Source organism: Phaethon aethereus (assembly GCF_964289735.1).
Source record: "Phaethon aethereus genome assembly, chromosome: 3".
NCBI classification, from domain to species: domain Eukaryota; kingdom Metazoa; phylum Chordata; class Aves; order Phaethontiformes; family Phaethontidae; genus Phaethon; species Phaethon aethereus.
Window position 1 is genome coordinate 47626165 of NC_138576.1, and position 14608 is coordinate 47640772.

General features: G+C 38.2%; 1 protein-coding gene across 1 annotated transcript in view; it reads right to left on the reverse strand.

Annotated features, from left to right (window-relative positions):
• The window catches only part of SIM1 (SIM bHLH transcription factor 1), a gene marked incomplete at its 3' end in the record, with an annotated part of 49259 nt that overhangs the window by 8821 nt on the left and 25830 nt on the right, over positions 1–14608 (reverse strand). The window contains exon 9 of the mRNA XM_081998259.1: positions 2908–3073. Within this exon, the coding sequence (XP_081854385.1) occupies positions 2908–3073 (166 nt within the window). The remainder of the gene's footprint in view (positions 1–2907; positions 3074–14608) is intronic.

A 14608-nucleotide genomic window follows, 5' to 3' on the forward strand; every position in this document is an offset into this window, starting at 1 on the left:
ATATGAAGCAATAAATGTTTATCTAGATCTGACCATAAAACATTTCCATTAGAGGCAGACAACAGACAAATTTAAATATTTTCTTTAAACAATCATCATTAATGGGAGATTAAAGTCCAAAGCAGTTGTTCAGATGATCACAATTAAAATGTTTTTCCAATCTTGTTGCTATTTCCTGTGTTACAGAATAAATGAGGTCCAGGGCTAGCTTTTGGGAACACAAAATAAATGAAGTCCAGGGCTAGATTTTGGGAGCTCCTCACAATGATTATTGCTATGGAGGAAGACTACAGACATCTTTTATATCAACACAACTTCCTTTCTCTGCAAATCTCTCTCAAGTCTTCATCTCTCCTGTTTTCTCACCTCCTCTTTCGGCTCTCTACCCCTCTGGTAGAACTAGAAGAGCACTGTTCAAGCTATTTGGGCAAGTCCTAGAGCTGTATCATGAATTCTGTGTTGCTCTCCTCTCTCTTTGCCCTTCCTCTCCCTGGGGCTGGTTTCACAGAACCCACTAGCCCACTGTACTACAGTCAGTCACTGTTAATCAGATGTTCACCAACGCCTCCAATTCAACAAACTCAGTTTTTCCTTAAAGAGTCTACAAGCGCCATATTACACTATGTCTGCTTTTTCATAAAATGTGAGGAAAAAAACATTAACACTTTCTTAGGTGGCCAAAACATCCACCTTTTGCCCTGGTAGTAAACATTCAGCTGAGATGTATTACCGCAGTTTTTACAGTTCCCATCTCATGTAGCTATCCTAGGGACACAGAGGTGCCAAGCGAGTGGGTTCCCAGTCATCACCCAGTAAAGCATGATTCCCTTTTCTCTTCAAGAGTGAAGCAAAGTAAAGGATAAGAGGAAAAGGAAAAAGAGAGAAGAAATAAAAAAAAGGAAAGTATGTACATTTCAAATCTCCTAGGTGCCCTTAACTTTAAGAAAAGCTTTGCCCACTGCCATTATTTTACTAATAAACTTCCCGCTTCCTTCCTCCACCAAAACTCAGGCTCCCGTGTAAGCCAAAACTCATGCCCCCACTTTTTAGCTGTGGCTTTTTGAGTCACACTGTAATTCTCCACAACTGAGTGGCAAATCACATGGGCTGGAGACTGAGGGACACAGGCCATACCACCTGCTGCATGTTCTTTACAACAGCTTTTCTTAGTCTTTCAACAGTTTATTCAGTGGTGGAGAACGATTGGAGGGGTGTGAAGCCAAGCTGCCAGCGTCGCTTGTGGTGATGTGCTACAATGAACGGTATGACCATTTTTCAAGATATTGGCAACTAGCACGGCTGTTTCTTTTTGAATGACGAAATCTTTGATTTTACTATGAGGCAGCTGGTAGTGAGGATGCAAAATGAAACTGGGGACTAAATATCCTGACCTTTCAGACAACAATCCCTGATAAACCAACAGTCTCTATTTGTCTAATCTCTGTTAGATCAGGAATTTTTCTTGTGGCAGAGAGAATAAGGAGGTACTGATGAAAATCACACTTTCAGAAAGTGAATTGATGTGGGACGATAACAGTTGGGATTGTCCTGCTAGCAAATGAGGACTTCTGAAAAGACTGTGTAAGGAGAGATAAAGGTAAAATCAGTAAATCAAAGATAGTATTCTTAAAAATCTAATTTAGAATTAGTTGTAGGTATCTTTCCCAATTCTTTAAAGCAGTTTTATTACAATTGTTTGGTGTAGCATATTCAAGAGAAAAACGCTTCTTTAACAACCCACAGAAATGCATGTGAACAAATGATTAAGCAATAAAATCCAGAACAATATCTAGCAAAATTAGATGCTTGAAATTAAGAATCTGAGTTCATATCTAGGCACTCGGTTAAATATTCCCTGTACCACATGCAGATATCAGTTAAATTAATTTCTTACCCTTTGTACTTTTGAGGGGAAAAAGAAGGAAAACAAGGAAGTGATGTAGATTCTTGGGCTCACATTGTACATTTTTAGAGGTTAGTTTAGAACACATTGTGCCTGCAGAGAAATTGTAGTCATCAAGGTCTTTATCAGTTAAATATTGACCTGGACTCTTTAAAAATACATAGCTCTTCAATGTTACATCATGAATGCATACATTTATATCCACTTTTTGGTGGAATAAGGGCTGTAAGACTTGCATCATTATTTAGTAAACATAATGGTTATTTCAACAAATCAGATTTATTTGAGCTAAAAAATTGACAATGTCAGTAATGCAAGTGTTGTGACATTGTCTGGAGAAATCAGTTGCGTAAATGTATTGGGTAAGCTCCAGTTTAAAGACCCAGTCAAGTCTGGTCCATTCTCCTAGGACATGTTCCTAACATTAGGCCTGAAAATGAAATCAGGGAAATTAAAGTCTACCGATGCCAATGGCCACCTCCTAGAGCTTTCTCCCTTTCAAAACTTGGTGCATAGAAAAGCTTTCTTCTTCCAGTTCAGCAAGCTAGCGTGTTGCTTTTCGTCCTCAAAACTCAATCCTCCTGACTAACATTTCAGTATTAAACAGCTATCAAACACCTGGCAACGTTCCAGATATGTTGGAATTATTGAAAAGTAAGTAATATAAAGCAAGTTTTCTCAACTGGCAAAACTCACAATCCTCTCAAACCAAGTATTTCAAAACCAACATTTTCACTTGTCCTTCTGTCCACTCCTCATTAACTGTGAGCCCTGTGCTTTTATTGTTGTTGATGATGATTTATGATGCATGCCGAAACATAAATGTTTCCAGCCTTCTAGAAACAGTTTAAAGAAACATATTCCTGTCTCAAGATCCTATAACCTGTCGTCCTTTATTCCCTTTGAGTAACACGTTCTTTGGCCCATTCTAATTACTTGGGTAAAATACCAGTCAAAATCAAGATAGTCAAAAAGATTTAATTTTGTTTTTCAAAGACAACTACCTGTGGGTATGGTGATGTCCTTGATTTTGACTTTGTGCTCGAGAGGCGAGATTTGCTTCCCTTTCTATTATCCGTTATGGTCGGAGTTGAATTTGCGTATGAGAATGCCGGCTTGGTAGCAGTGACCTGATCCAGGGAGAGCTGTAGTCCTTTATATTCAGTATCCCTATATAAAAGGCAAAAGTGAAAAACAAACTCACTTCATATCTTAATGGGAAACATTCCTTCCTTCTTAGTGGGGGGTGGAAGCAGAAGATATTTTTACAGAAAAAGAATAAAACCATTCAGGGCAAGCCAGTATACCCCCCTAATACATTTAAGTAGTATAGCTTACTAAACAATAGCACTATTTTTATCCTGAAAATATGATTGCTTTTTGCATCCAACTGTTATCATCCTGATCTACTTTCTTCAGTAATAAAAACAATGGGATAGAAATTTCAGAGATTTATATTACAGTTCTGCGTTGGTCACATAGCTAAGCAGTAAATAGGATACATTTTCCTCAAAACTCTTTTAACTGTACAACTACAAACTTACCATGTGTGTATATATATGTGTGTGTTCATGCATGTTTGAGGATGCACATAATAGCCTACAGAGACTACTAAGTAAATTGAACAAATTAATTTTTTGTGAAAAACACTTCATCTTTAAGGTTATATTTTTCATAGTTTACAAGGCTTCAGGCAATTTGTGCAAATTTTTGAATCTTTATTCTTTTATGAGTCTTGTGAGTGTCTCTCCTTCCGTTTTAAGTTCCTTACATTAAAATAGTTTACCAGCCAGAAAAAAATGCTAAATAAATAAAATTCTTGTGATTTAAATGGCCTGACACACACTCACAAAATACTGGAGGTTTTCTATGGGGAGCTAAATATAACAGCAGTTGTGAAGTTCAGTGTTAGTTTCGTCAAACCTTCTGATGAATACATAAAGGTAAGGAAAACTGGCATTATTCACAATGTCCTACTACGCATAATGAGGGCATATGCATTAGACTGCTCCCCTCTGCACACATCTGAATCTCTGCTGATACCTGAGGGAGTTAGAAATGAGCTTTGTCTCTTTCACGTAGTCATATACTGAACCTATTCTGACAACGATTTATTAGAAGAGAGCAAAGCAAGAGTTTCTTCCTGACCTACCTACCTGGAGGAAAAAAGGAAGGATTCACGGCTTTTCTCTTAATTTGTGTTAATTGGCAAAGAAGTAGGAGAGCAAGGGAAGAATAATGTTTTGTTTACGCAGTCAAGGAGACAACATATTCATTCACACATTACCTCGTACTCCATCCAAACCTAAAGACTCATTCTCATCCTTAATGAATTATATTAATAATAAATTGTTCACCCAGCTTTAGCAACAACATCTTGCTCTATAATCACACGTATATTGATGTAAGACATGACAGTCTAACATTTTTGACAGTCTAACATTTTTTAGAAAGGAACTGCACCACAACCTATGCATATCACAGCTTAGTACACTGAAATGCTTTCAGATAAAAGTCAAGGGTAGAAGGATAAACTTGATAAATCACTGAAGTAAATTAAATAGGATGAATCTTTGAACAGCCATAGATAAAACTGCAGAACAGACAAATTAATTAATGGCAGTTCTACACTAAAGTTTTTTTGCACCTGATAAACAATAAACTTGTTGGTTGATGAGGCTTAGGGTTTTTTGGCAATGCAGACAATATCCATGTATATATAACATATGAAAACGAGTCGCTGACATTAGAACTGTGCTGACTACACTGTTTCGAGCCCATAGCAGACAGAGATTGGCCAACTATAATTAATGTTTTGTAATGCAAAATTACTTCTTAACAAGGTCATTTCTTCAAATTTTGGCTTTAATAGAGGTAGGCCTCCGCTATAATATTTGCATTTCAAATATCCTGCCTACAGTGAAAGCATCTGAATACAGGGATTTGCCTTGGCCTATTTGACAGGTAAGACTTATCCACATATTTTGAAATCATTAATCTTTCCCAACCTTACCCTTAGAATTTCCATCCAGACACCTTGGCTTGACATGCAAAACATCTGTTTCCATAATTGGGTCCTACCGAATTATCTTTATGTTATACTAAACATCAGAAACAAAGGAAGTCAAATAAGCTTCATATTTAACGACTACAGTAGCATGAGGTATTATCAACAGTCCCGAAAAAACTATACATCTCATCCTGATATACACATTCCCTCTGACAATTTGATTGTAAGAAAAGCAAGAGTCCTTTGGTCTCAATGTCAGATGCAGAAAATAAACAAATCAAAACCAAGTAGATAAGTTGTCTACAGCCTTAGGGATATGAGGAGGTTCTGTTTCATTTTTGAACCTATCAATCAACCCCTTTGCCTCCCTTTTTCCTGGAGAACCCATAGCCCTGCACTCCTGCCATTACCTGTCCATCTCTAGTGTATGCTACCCTGTAACCACCTGCTGCTTTCTCATGTCAGTGGAAGAGTTTTAAAAAATTGGAAGAAACACCACTTCAGTATTCAAGACCACAGACTGTCACTCCAACACTACGTGCCCGCTCTTACAATCTGTGTAAGGGCCAAGCATTCAAATCATAGAGACTACACTGTACAACACTTCTAGGTCATGGGAATCTGAAAAAAATAGGCAAACTAGGGCTGCCCAAACCTTACGTGCCATCATTCTGTGATTCTGTGATTCTGTGATTATGTGTTACTTTTCTAAGTCCTTGGTATTACTAGGGCAAGGAGTCACCTTCCCAGAAGACCGCATGTTACAATAAACACCACGAGCTTGTATTTGCAGCCAATTGCTTAGACAGTTACATCATTAAACAAAGAAAAAAACTATCTGAAGTTCTTGCTGATGAATGCAAAGTTTCCCCTTAGAAAAAGAACACATCTGCACTCTTCTTGCAGATGAAACACCTGGACATTTATGCAACACTGAGGCATGATTAAATACCATCTCAACCCTATCATAGCACAGCTACCCCTCAGAAGAGCCAAGATAGATACCAGAACGCTACTAGTAACATGCCAAGATAAATACCAGAAGTTCAAAAAAAAAAAGCAAAGAAAACATGGAGGAAGAGTCCTGTGGTCTCAATGTCAGATGCAGAAGAAGTTCCACCAAGAAATTAAAATGTTTGAATATATCCATATGCACTGTGAGGCGAAGAACTAGAGGAACCAGCTTCTAGTGGTACACAAACTACAGATGGAAATTCTGACAACTTCCTGGAGGAATTTATAAAACTTCCACCAACCATGGAACTGTAATCTCCAGATTCCTGTTCTCAGACACCTGAATCCTCTATTACACAGTCCCAACACCACAGTAGTGCTGTGTTCTACATGCAATTCAAAAAAAGGTGGTGGATATGAGCCTCTTCCTCCAAGGTCCTCACCTTCAGGATCCCACAGGGATCCATATAATCTACATCTATCTACATGAGACTGCTGAGAGAGAGAGTGATATGGCATGTGTTCAATTGCTAACAGTATGTTGCTGACAATCTACTATTTATCTCATTTTCTGATGCAACTATCATCACTATAAAACATCAGAATAACTACAGGAAATTAGCTCTTAAATGAAGAACAGATGGATCAAACTGAATCCAGACAAGACCAAAGTGATGCTTCTTTGCAAAGGGAAACACATTGAAGACCTCCACCTTTTCATGATGGGAAACAGCCATTCTTTCCACAGTTGGATGGAAATTCTAGGTCTTCTTTGACTCCTCAAAAAACTTGGACACATATGCTTTTGGTAGCACACGCTTCCAAAAATGTATTATTTTTCCTCTACCTGGTCCCTCCCCCCATACGGGAATCCGAGCAGTATGGTCAATGTATCAGGCACCTACAAACTAGATTACCATGCTTCGCTGTAAGCAAAAACAAATTGGAAAACAAAGCATAAAATCCTCTTGCTACAATGTGCTGCTTCCCATTTTCTTCTCAGATCTAACTCCCAGAAGCATTTCCAGTCTGTGCCATGTCTCTGGCTCTTCCCATGCCATTATAAAGCTTGAGCCCAGTTTTGAAAGCACTTATTGATGTACTAGAGCTACTATCACAAAAAAACAAAGATTGATAGCTGTACCAACTGTGCTTCTCTGCAATAAAACATCTGAAAGTTGAGTACAATGCATTTTTTACTAAGGGGATCTAGCTATAGCAAGCTGCATAGATCGAGAAGGACAAAGACTGAAGCAGAAAAGCATTTGGAGGAGGAAGGCAATCTGTTTGCACATGATTTGGATGCCAGCTGGATCTGCAACACTTGTGTGAAGAGTTCTCACAATTCAGCTTTAGAAGACACTTTCTGCCTACTATCATTGCCAAAATAAAACATGGCGGCAACAGTCTATGTAATGAAAGTTTGAGAAAAAGATAAAGCCTGATTAACAGATAGACACAAAAAAAGAAGAGTAAGGAAGTATCAGAGCACCACAAAGTCTGAATTCTCAGCAAAGAACAGAGCTTGCACAAATGTGACAACTGAGTGTGTGGATAGAGCTTACCATGAAACTGAAAAAAATGAGAATTTTTCTATTTGGCCTTGTTGAAGGGAAAAAAAAAGAAGAGGAAAGGGTGAGTCAGCATTGCTAGAAATAATGTTTAGAAGACTAGAATTAGTGACAGAGGCACAGTGGGCGTGGTATGGCCCAAGACAAACTAAAACTGTACAGACAAGACGGGCTTTTTTTGTAGTTGTATTTCTTGGAGTAATAGGGTGAAGTCTGTGACTACTTTAATCAAAATCTAAAAACTGAAGTGAGAATAGCCATTAACATTAGAGAGCTAAGGGCACAAATAGTTTTGAAGATATTAAGATTCCCTGCTTAAAGACAGCATTGGCTACGGAACAGAAGAGAACTTAAGACCTGAAAAATGCATTCAAATAGAAAGAACAGCTGAACAGGATGTATCCAGAGGAAAGAGTAAAACAATAACATCCATTAGTGAAGAATAAATATCCAGATTCAACCAAAAGAACTTAAGAAGAACAACCAGACTCAAGACTAGAGATCTTGTATAGGTACAGTCGTAAGCAACATAAATTTCAAAACAAGAAGAAAACCTTCAAAAAAGAAGAAAAAATTATCATCCCATGGAAAATTTTGCAAAAGCCATAAGGAAAAGCACCTTTTTACATTAATGTCACAACATATCAGAAAGGAAGAATAAACTATATAGATAACCAACAGAGAGACAGGTATTTACAGTGTATTTTGTTGCATTGAAAGACAGTAAATTTAGACACCTTGAAGAAGATTCAAGAAATTCATTTTTCATATGTGGTGTTATGGCATTAGATTAGAAATGCATTTAATTTCATTCTCTCCAGCAGCAATGAAAATATCAATATACAACTGGAAACAAATCTCTTATCCTCAGGTACCTCTCAGTTGATAGTTTGAACAATATGCAGTGATCATACTGTACTGGAAATCACAGCAAATAAAGAATAAAAAAGCATCAGGTGACCACCTAGACCTGACAAACACTGGATAACCTACACCCCTGTCATTCCTTATGCATATTAAAGTAATTAATGAAGTACAAGCTGAAAGTAAAAGCATTAGATGATCTCAATCTAGCAGGTTCCCACACCATGGGTACAATCATTCGCATGTCTGAAGCAAAGTGGAAAATACTGTTCATGCAAAAGAAAACAAGGTGTAATTTTAATTGGTTGCACTATTATTTCTATGTAACACATTATCTATGTTCATAATTTCCTCTAGTTTTACATGAAAATCTATGAAAAGGGATATATGGACTCAACATTTCTTTTAGTTAAAAATCAGAAAAATCAACATTTGTCTGAATTTCTGCCAGTCTAACAGAACATGGAGTAGAAATTGTGAGATTAAACTAATGGTGTTAATGTCATTAATGTTCCGTCTATTTTGTTGAGTTGTTGCAATTCTGTTAAAATCAGCCATGAAGGTGGTAAAAGTCTGGCACTTCCTCATGCATCTCTGACCACAATACTGTAATATATCATTCTTCTACTTTTAAACAATGCCTGCGACTTTTAACATTTCCACACTCCAGCTCATGCAAAGCTAACAGAGCTCCATTCAGCAGATGAGTGAAAAGAGAACAGATTCTCACTGTTTGTCATCTTCATGCCTTTCTAAGTCAGCAGATGCTACAACAAAACAGACAATTTCCTCATCTGCTGTGTCCTCTGTTCATGTACAATGTGTCTCAGAAATGTTTACAAAGGCGTCAGTCTGCTCACGAGACTTGTCAGGAGGAGAGTATGCAACCCCTTTAGCATCTTCCAGAACCACTCAGAATGAGGAGGTTTCACTTGGCTCACACAGGAAGCCAAATTTCAGGACAAAGTGGGAAAAAAGATGTTGAACCTCACTGCTTGTTATGAAACTACACTGACATGCAGTTATGCGACCTCAGAGATACTCCCTGCCTCCATTCTTCCATCCGTTATTGGGATGATGTTAGTAATCCTCTTTTCTAAAATTTCTTGAACGAAAAGTCCCATATAGCCTGACCTACTGCTCACCAAAGTAATTGGAAAGACCCTCCAGAAATCTTTCAAGTGGTTGTTTACCGTTAGTACACTTAATGGTTAAGCAATGCTTCTGGTTGGAGAAGTATGAGACCTGTATATTGGATTCTTTCATTGAGTTCCAGACACCCATTTATCTCCATAAATAGCATAAGCAACAGTAGCTGTTTACATCTTGTTGAGTCAAAGTTTACAGCTTCTCCAGCTGTGAGATTCACATACATGATACCATGTTTCTGTATTTGCTTTTAAAGACAGAGTAATCCAAACCAGGAAGTTTAATTATGTTACTTGATACATTTAGGAAAATTGAAGCACAGTTTTCTGTACGAATGTCCTGGTTTCAGCTGGGATAATTTTCTTCACAGAAGCTAGTATGAGGCTACGTTTTGGATTTGGGATGGGAAAATGTTGATAACGTGCTGGTATTTTGGGTTGTTGCTGAGCAGTCAAGGACAGTCCAGCTTCTTGTGCTGGCCTGCCGGCAAGAAGGCTGGGGGTGCACGGGGAGCTGGGAGGGGACACGGCCAGGACAGCTGACCCAGGCTGGCCAAAGGGATAGTCCATACCATACGACGTCGGTATATAAAGCTGGGGCAGAGAAGAAGAAAGGGGTGGGGGGACTTTCGGAGTGATGGCGTCTGTCTTCCCAAGAAACCATTACATGTGATGGAGCCCTGCTTCCCTGGAGATGGCTGAACCCCTGCCTGCCCATGGGGAGTGGTGAAGGAATTCCTTGTTTTGCTCTGCTTGTGTGCGCGACTTTTGCTTTACCTACTAAACTGCCTTTGTCTCAACCCACGAGTTTTCTCACTTTTACTCTCCCAATTCTCTCCCCCGTCCCACCGTGAGGGAGCGAGCAAGTGGTTGTGTGGTGCTTAGTTGCTGGCTGGAGTTAAACTATGACAACAGGTCATTTAACACAAATGTCAGAGGACATCCTCTAGACGTCTGCTGTCAGAGAAATTTTATATATTCCCTGATTGGTTTCTCATCTCAGAATGCAGTCATTTAACTGTCGGTTAGAGTTAAATAAAACATCGTGGCCTCTAGATAATCATGGTGTGGCAGAGTTTTCAGCAGTCTGAAGGTACAGTTTGTCATTCCCAACCACGTGTCTAGCCATCTCTGGCTCCAAAAGGAGCCCTTTGTATACTGTATTTGCCTTTATTTACTAGATTTGCTAGATGAAAATATGCAGCAGGGATTTATTATTGTTTGTGAATAAAATGCTTATGATATCCTAGGCTAATTATATATAAATATAATTACCATTTTTAGTTACAGATAGCACTGGGAAAAAAGCTTTAAATAAATAAAGTATGATGACCTGAGTTTAATTCTGTAACTTTTATTTATACTGGAAGTGTTTTCTTTCAAATGCGAGGTGCCTAGGAGCGCAACTGGCTAGAAGTCATATTGATGTATATTCAGTGCTTGCCAAGTTAAATGGAGAAATACATTTGACAGGAGTTTATAAATGTTTGTATATGTTAGAATCTGCCCAATAATGAAAAATTTTGATTAGAGACACATAGCCTGCAATGCCTTTTTTTTTTTTTGATGGCCAACAAATGTTTAAGAATACTTTCTCTGAAGGCATGTTAAACCTTGCAGAATTCTATGACTCATGTCATACTGTCAGCCTTTATTAAATTATTGTGGTGACTTCCTTGTAATCATTTTAAATTCACTTTAAATTCACCTGCACATTCAAAATAGTATTTCTGAATAAACCAAAAGCCTGTTGAATGAAACTTTTAAAAGTCTAACTTTTTTCTTCCACCTACTCCTTTTCAACCACTCCATAACAACCAGTGTCACCTCAGTGCATAAGCAAGTGCATGTATGCAGCACCCCTTTAGGAATTAATGCCACACAAACATGAGTTCTCACATATCCCTGTAAGACGGTTTCGGTTTTGCAGAAAGGCAGACTGACAACAGTCCAACAGGCTGCTGTTATAGAGGGTAGATTTTCCCATCTCAGACTTCTTAATATTTTGATGTGTTAAAAAATATACCTTGAATACCACTAACACCTTTAAGACACCGATCTAGTAGCCAAGTGATCTGGATTTAATTCTCAACCCTCCCACAGACTACTGGTGGCACACGGGACAAATCAGGTATCATGGGATTTTAGCAAGCACTTGGCACTTGCCTGAGCTTACCCTCAAGGTGGCCAATGGGACTTTTAGTTTTGGAAGAGTCAAATTTAGCCCAGGACTGATCACTTCTGAGAATCCCTGCCTTAACTTTGCTCAATGTTAGCTCTGAAAGGGAGGATAACAACAGGTTCTTGTAGGAAACACTTCTTGTGTGAAATATCTTTGCCTCTCTTGCCTATTAGACTTCAGCTGTTTGTTGGAAGGAACGATCTCCTGCTACCAATGCATATGATAGCTGATGTTACTAAGCTAACTCCCAGCTGCAGCCCCTGGCCGCACGTCTACCACAGATAACAAAAAATATTTTTCCCGAGACCAGTACTCATGTCACTATTGATGCAAAGCATGTTTTTATTCTTTCAGGATCACCATGTATTCAACACCAGTGTTTTTAACTACGTCCTAGATCATTTATCCTTGATTAAACCTCTTCTAGATAGTTAATCATTAATGATTTCTTTACAGTTGCTGTGCAAACAGTTCATTCATGCTTATGACATATCAAATTTCACAGACGTGTTCTTTAATTGGATTCATTTATTTCTAATCTACTTAAGCCCTCACTACTGTAATGCTTGACTAAATATACATTAAACTCACTTATTTAAACTGCTAAAATAAATTTGAGATGTATTCTATGAATAAAAATACTTGATTGAATACATGTAATACCATTGTTATTGTGTACCTAACTAAGCAGAAATTATTGGAAACAGCACGTTATTCACTATATATCGCTATATGATCATATATATATACTATATATCATATATATCACTATATGATATGCTTGGACAAAAGGATTTGAGAGGATACTGATGATTTTTTGGCAGAGATTGCAAATAAACAGGTTTCTAAATGCTAAGGGTTCCTATAGCACATTAAAACATGTAATAAGGAGAAGCAAAAGGAGCTCTTCATGATTTCCATGAAGGGTGTTTTCATTTTAAAATCCAGGCACTTCTTTAGAGATAAGAGCCTCATACCAGTTCTGTCCCCTCATGGCAACGAAAAGGGTTAAAACAGCCAAGATACTTTCAAGATTGACTATTTTATATTTTGTAAGTAACAGTAACTCAAAAGTTGGCACAAGTCCTGTTTCTGGGCATTTAGAAGCCACAAAAGACAATTATGCAGGGGCATATACAATGCTCTCCTCTATGGAGCTTAAGTATGGTCTTCAAAACTTAGTTTCAGTTTTTTCTTTCTAAAACTAGTAGCCGTAAACTCCATTTTGGTGAAGAATCCTCTAATTTATATGTTTCACCACTTACACAGAGAAGTTTCATGAAACAAAGATATATCTCACTGTAGAGAGGTCACTGAGCACAGACTGCCCTGTAAGAAAATGCACATCATTGGACAATTATGCAGTAAATGAGATTTATAAAAATTAGGGTTATACCTCATACCATACACAAACCCCTCATGCACTGACACCTCAAATATTGTATACACTGGCCATCCCATCTGAAAACCTGAAAAAGCTCAGAGTGGGACAGGAAGGATGGTGGGCTTGGAACAGCCTTTCTATGAGGAACAATTAAGGAGAGTTCTCAGGCTGAGAGAGATGACTGGGAGAACAAAATAAGATCTGTAAATTATGAGTGACATACAGAAAATCAGTAGGAAGCGGTTTTTTACTTTTTTCTTCTAATGCAAGGAGTATGGGCTATGAAAGAAACGAAAAGGTGATGCTTCCACAACAGGAGGAGGCCTTTCTTTACCACGTTTACTTAAGCTTGGCAAAAGCTCACATGGTTTCAAAAAGTAAACAGATACATTTGTGGAGGAAAAAAAAACCACAAAATGTTGACAACTAATACACTCAAAGATCTCACCTCTTTCCAGGAAGTCATTTGAACTTCTTGAAGACTGGGAGAAAGTGCTGGGGAAGCATTACTGCATGCTTGTCCTATTTTTAAACTCTCCAAAGTGTTTGCCATGGTCACTATCAGTATGTATCTGATCCTGTATGGCTGTTCTTATGTTACACTCTATACCACAGTAGTTACGCAATTTCATACTTCAGTTCCTTTGAAACTGTGCAGTGAAGAGTGTGGTCCTGAAAATTTGCTAGTATTACTTTTAATAATCTACTGTAAATGGTAGTTTATTGATATTGCATATTTTATCAACTCCTCTATGTTCCCCATAATTAAGGCTTTTGCTGTGACAACCTTCCTAAGATCCTAAGGTGAATACTTAAAGTCATTTAGCTTGTCCATGATGACTTTCTGGATAAGCTTCAGTGATCTGGGAATAGTTCATTAGAGAAAAACAATGTGCTTGAAAAATGGTTTACTGTTCATTCTGTTTGTTCCTCCTTGGGAAACTTCCTATCTGCATGCCTCATAACATACTTGTCCACCATTCCAGCCTGCTTTTTCTGATCAGCTGTACCCCATAATGAAGAGGCATGTTAAATCCAAAAAGATCCATGAACTCCATCTGGTAGAGGAGGTCCCGTTTACAGTAGAACACTTTCTCTTTCATCAGATTAGACTTTTCTTGTCATAAGACTTTCACCTTCCTCAGAAGAAGTAAGATTTTTCTACAATGAAAGTCTTTCCAATTCACTTGTATAGAATTCCTGAGCTTTGGCCAAGGGACAGCGCTTTGCCCCTGAGGGCCGTTGTGTGCCCTTATCTGCCCACAGACCAAGCAACCATGATATGATATTTAATAAACGCTTTTCAACTGAACCTTATTTTGCTTAAATTGTAGAGGGGGCAAGGAGAGGAAGAAAGGCAAAGACTTGCATGTGGGTTTTGGCATTTGGGGAGAATGGCTTTTCGGCTTTGGTGGGTTTTTTACAAATCAACATACCTGTTTTCTCATTTCATTATTTGTATCTGAGTTAGACTGCCTTTTACCCCCTTCCCACCCACAGCCAAACCTCTACTGCAGCCAAATCCCACTCACATTACTTGCCACTCGGATCTAAGGCTCTGTTCATATAGGACTCAAGCTTGGCCGTCCAGC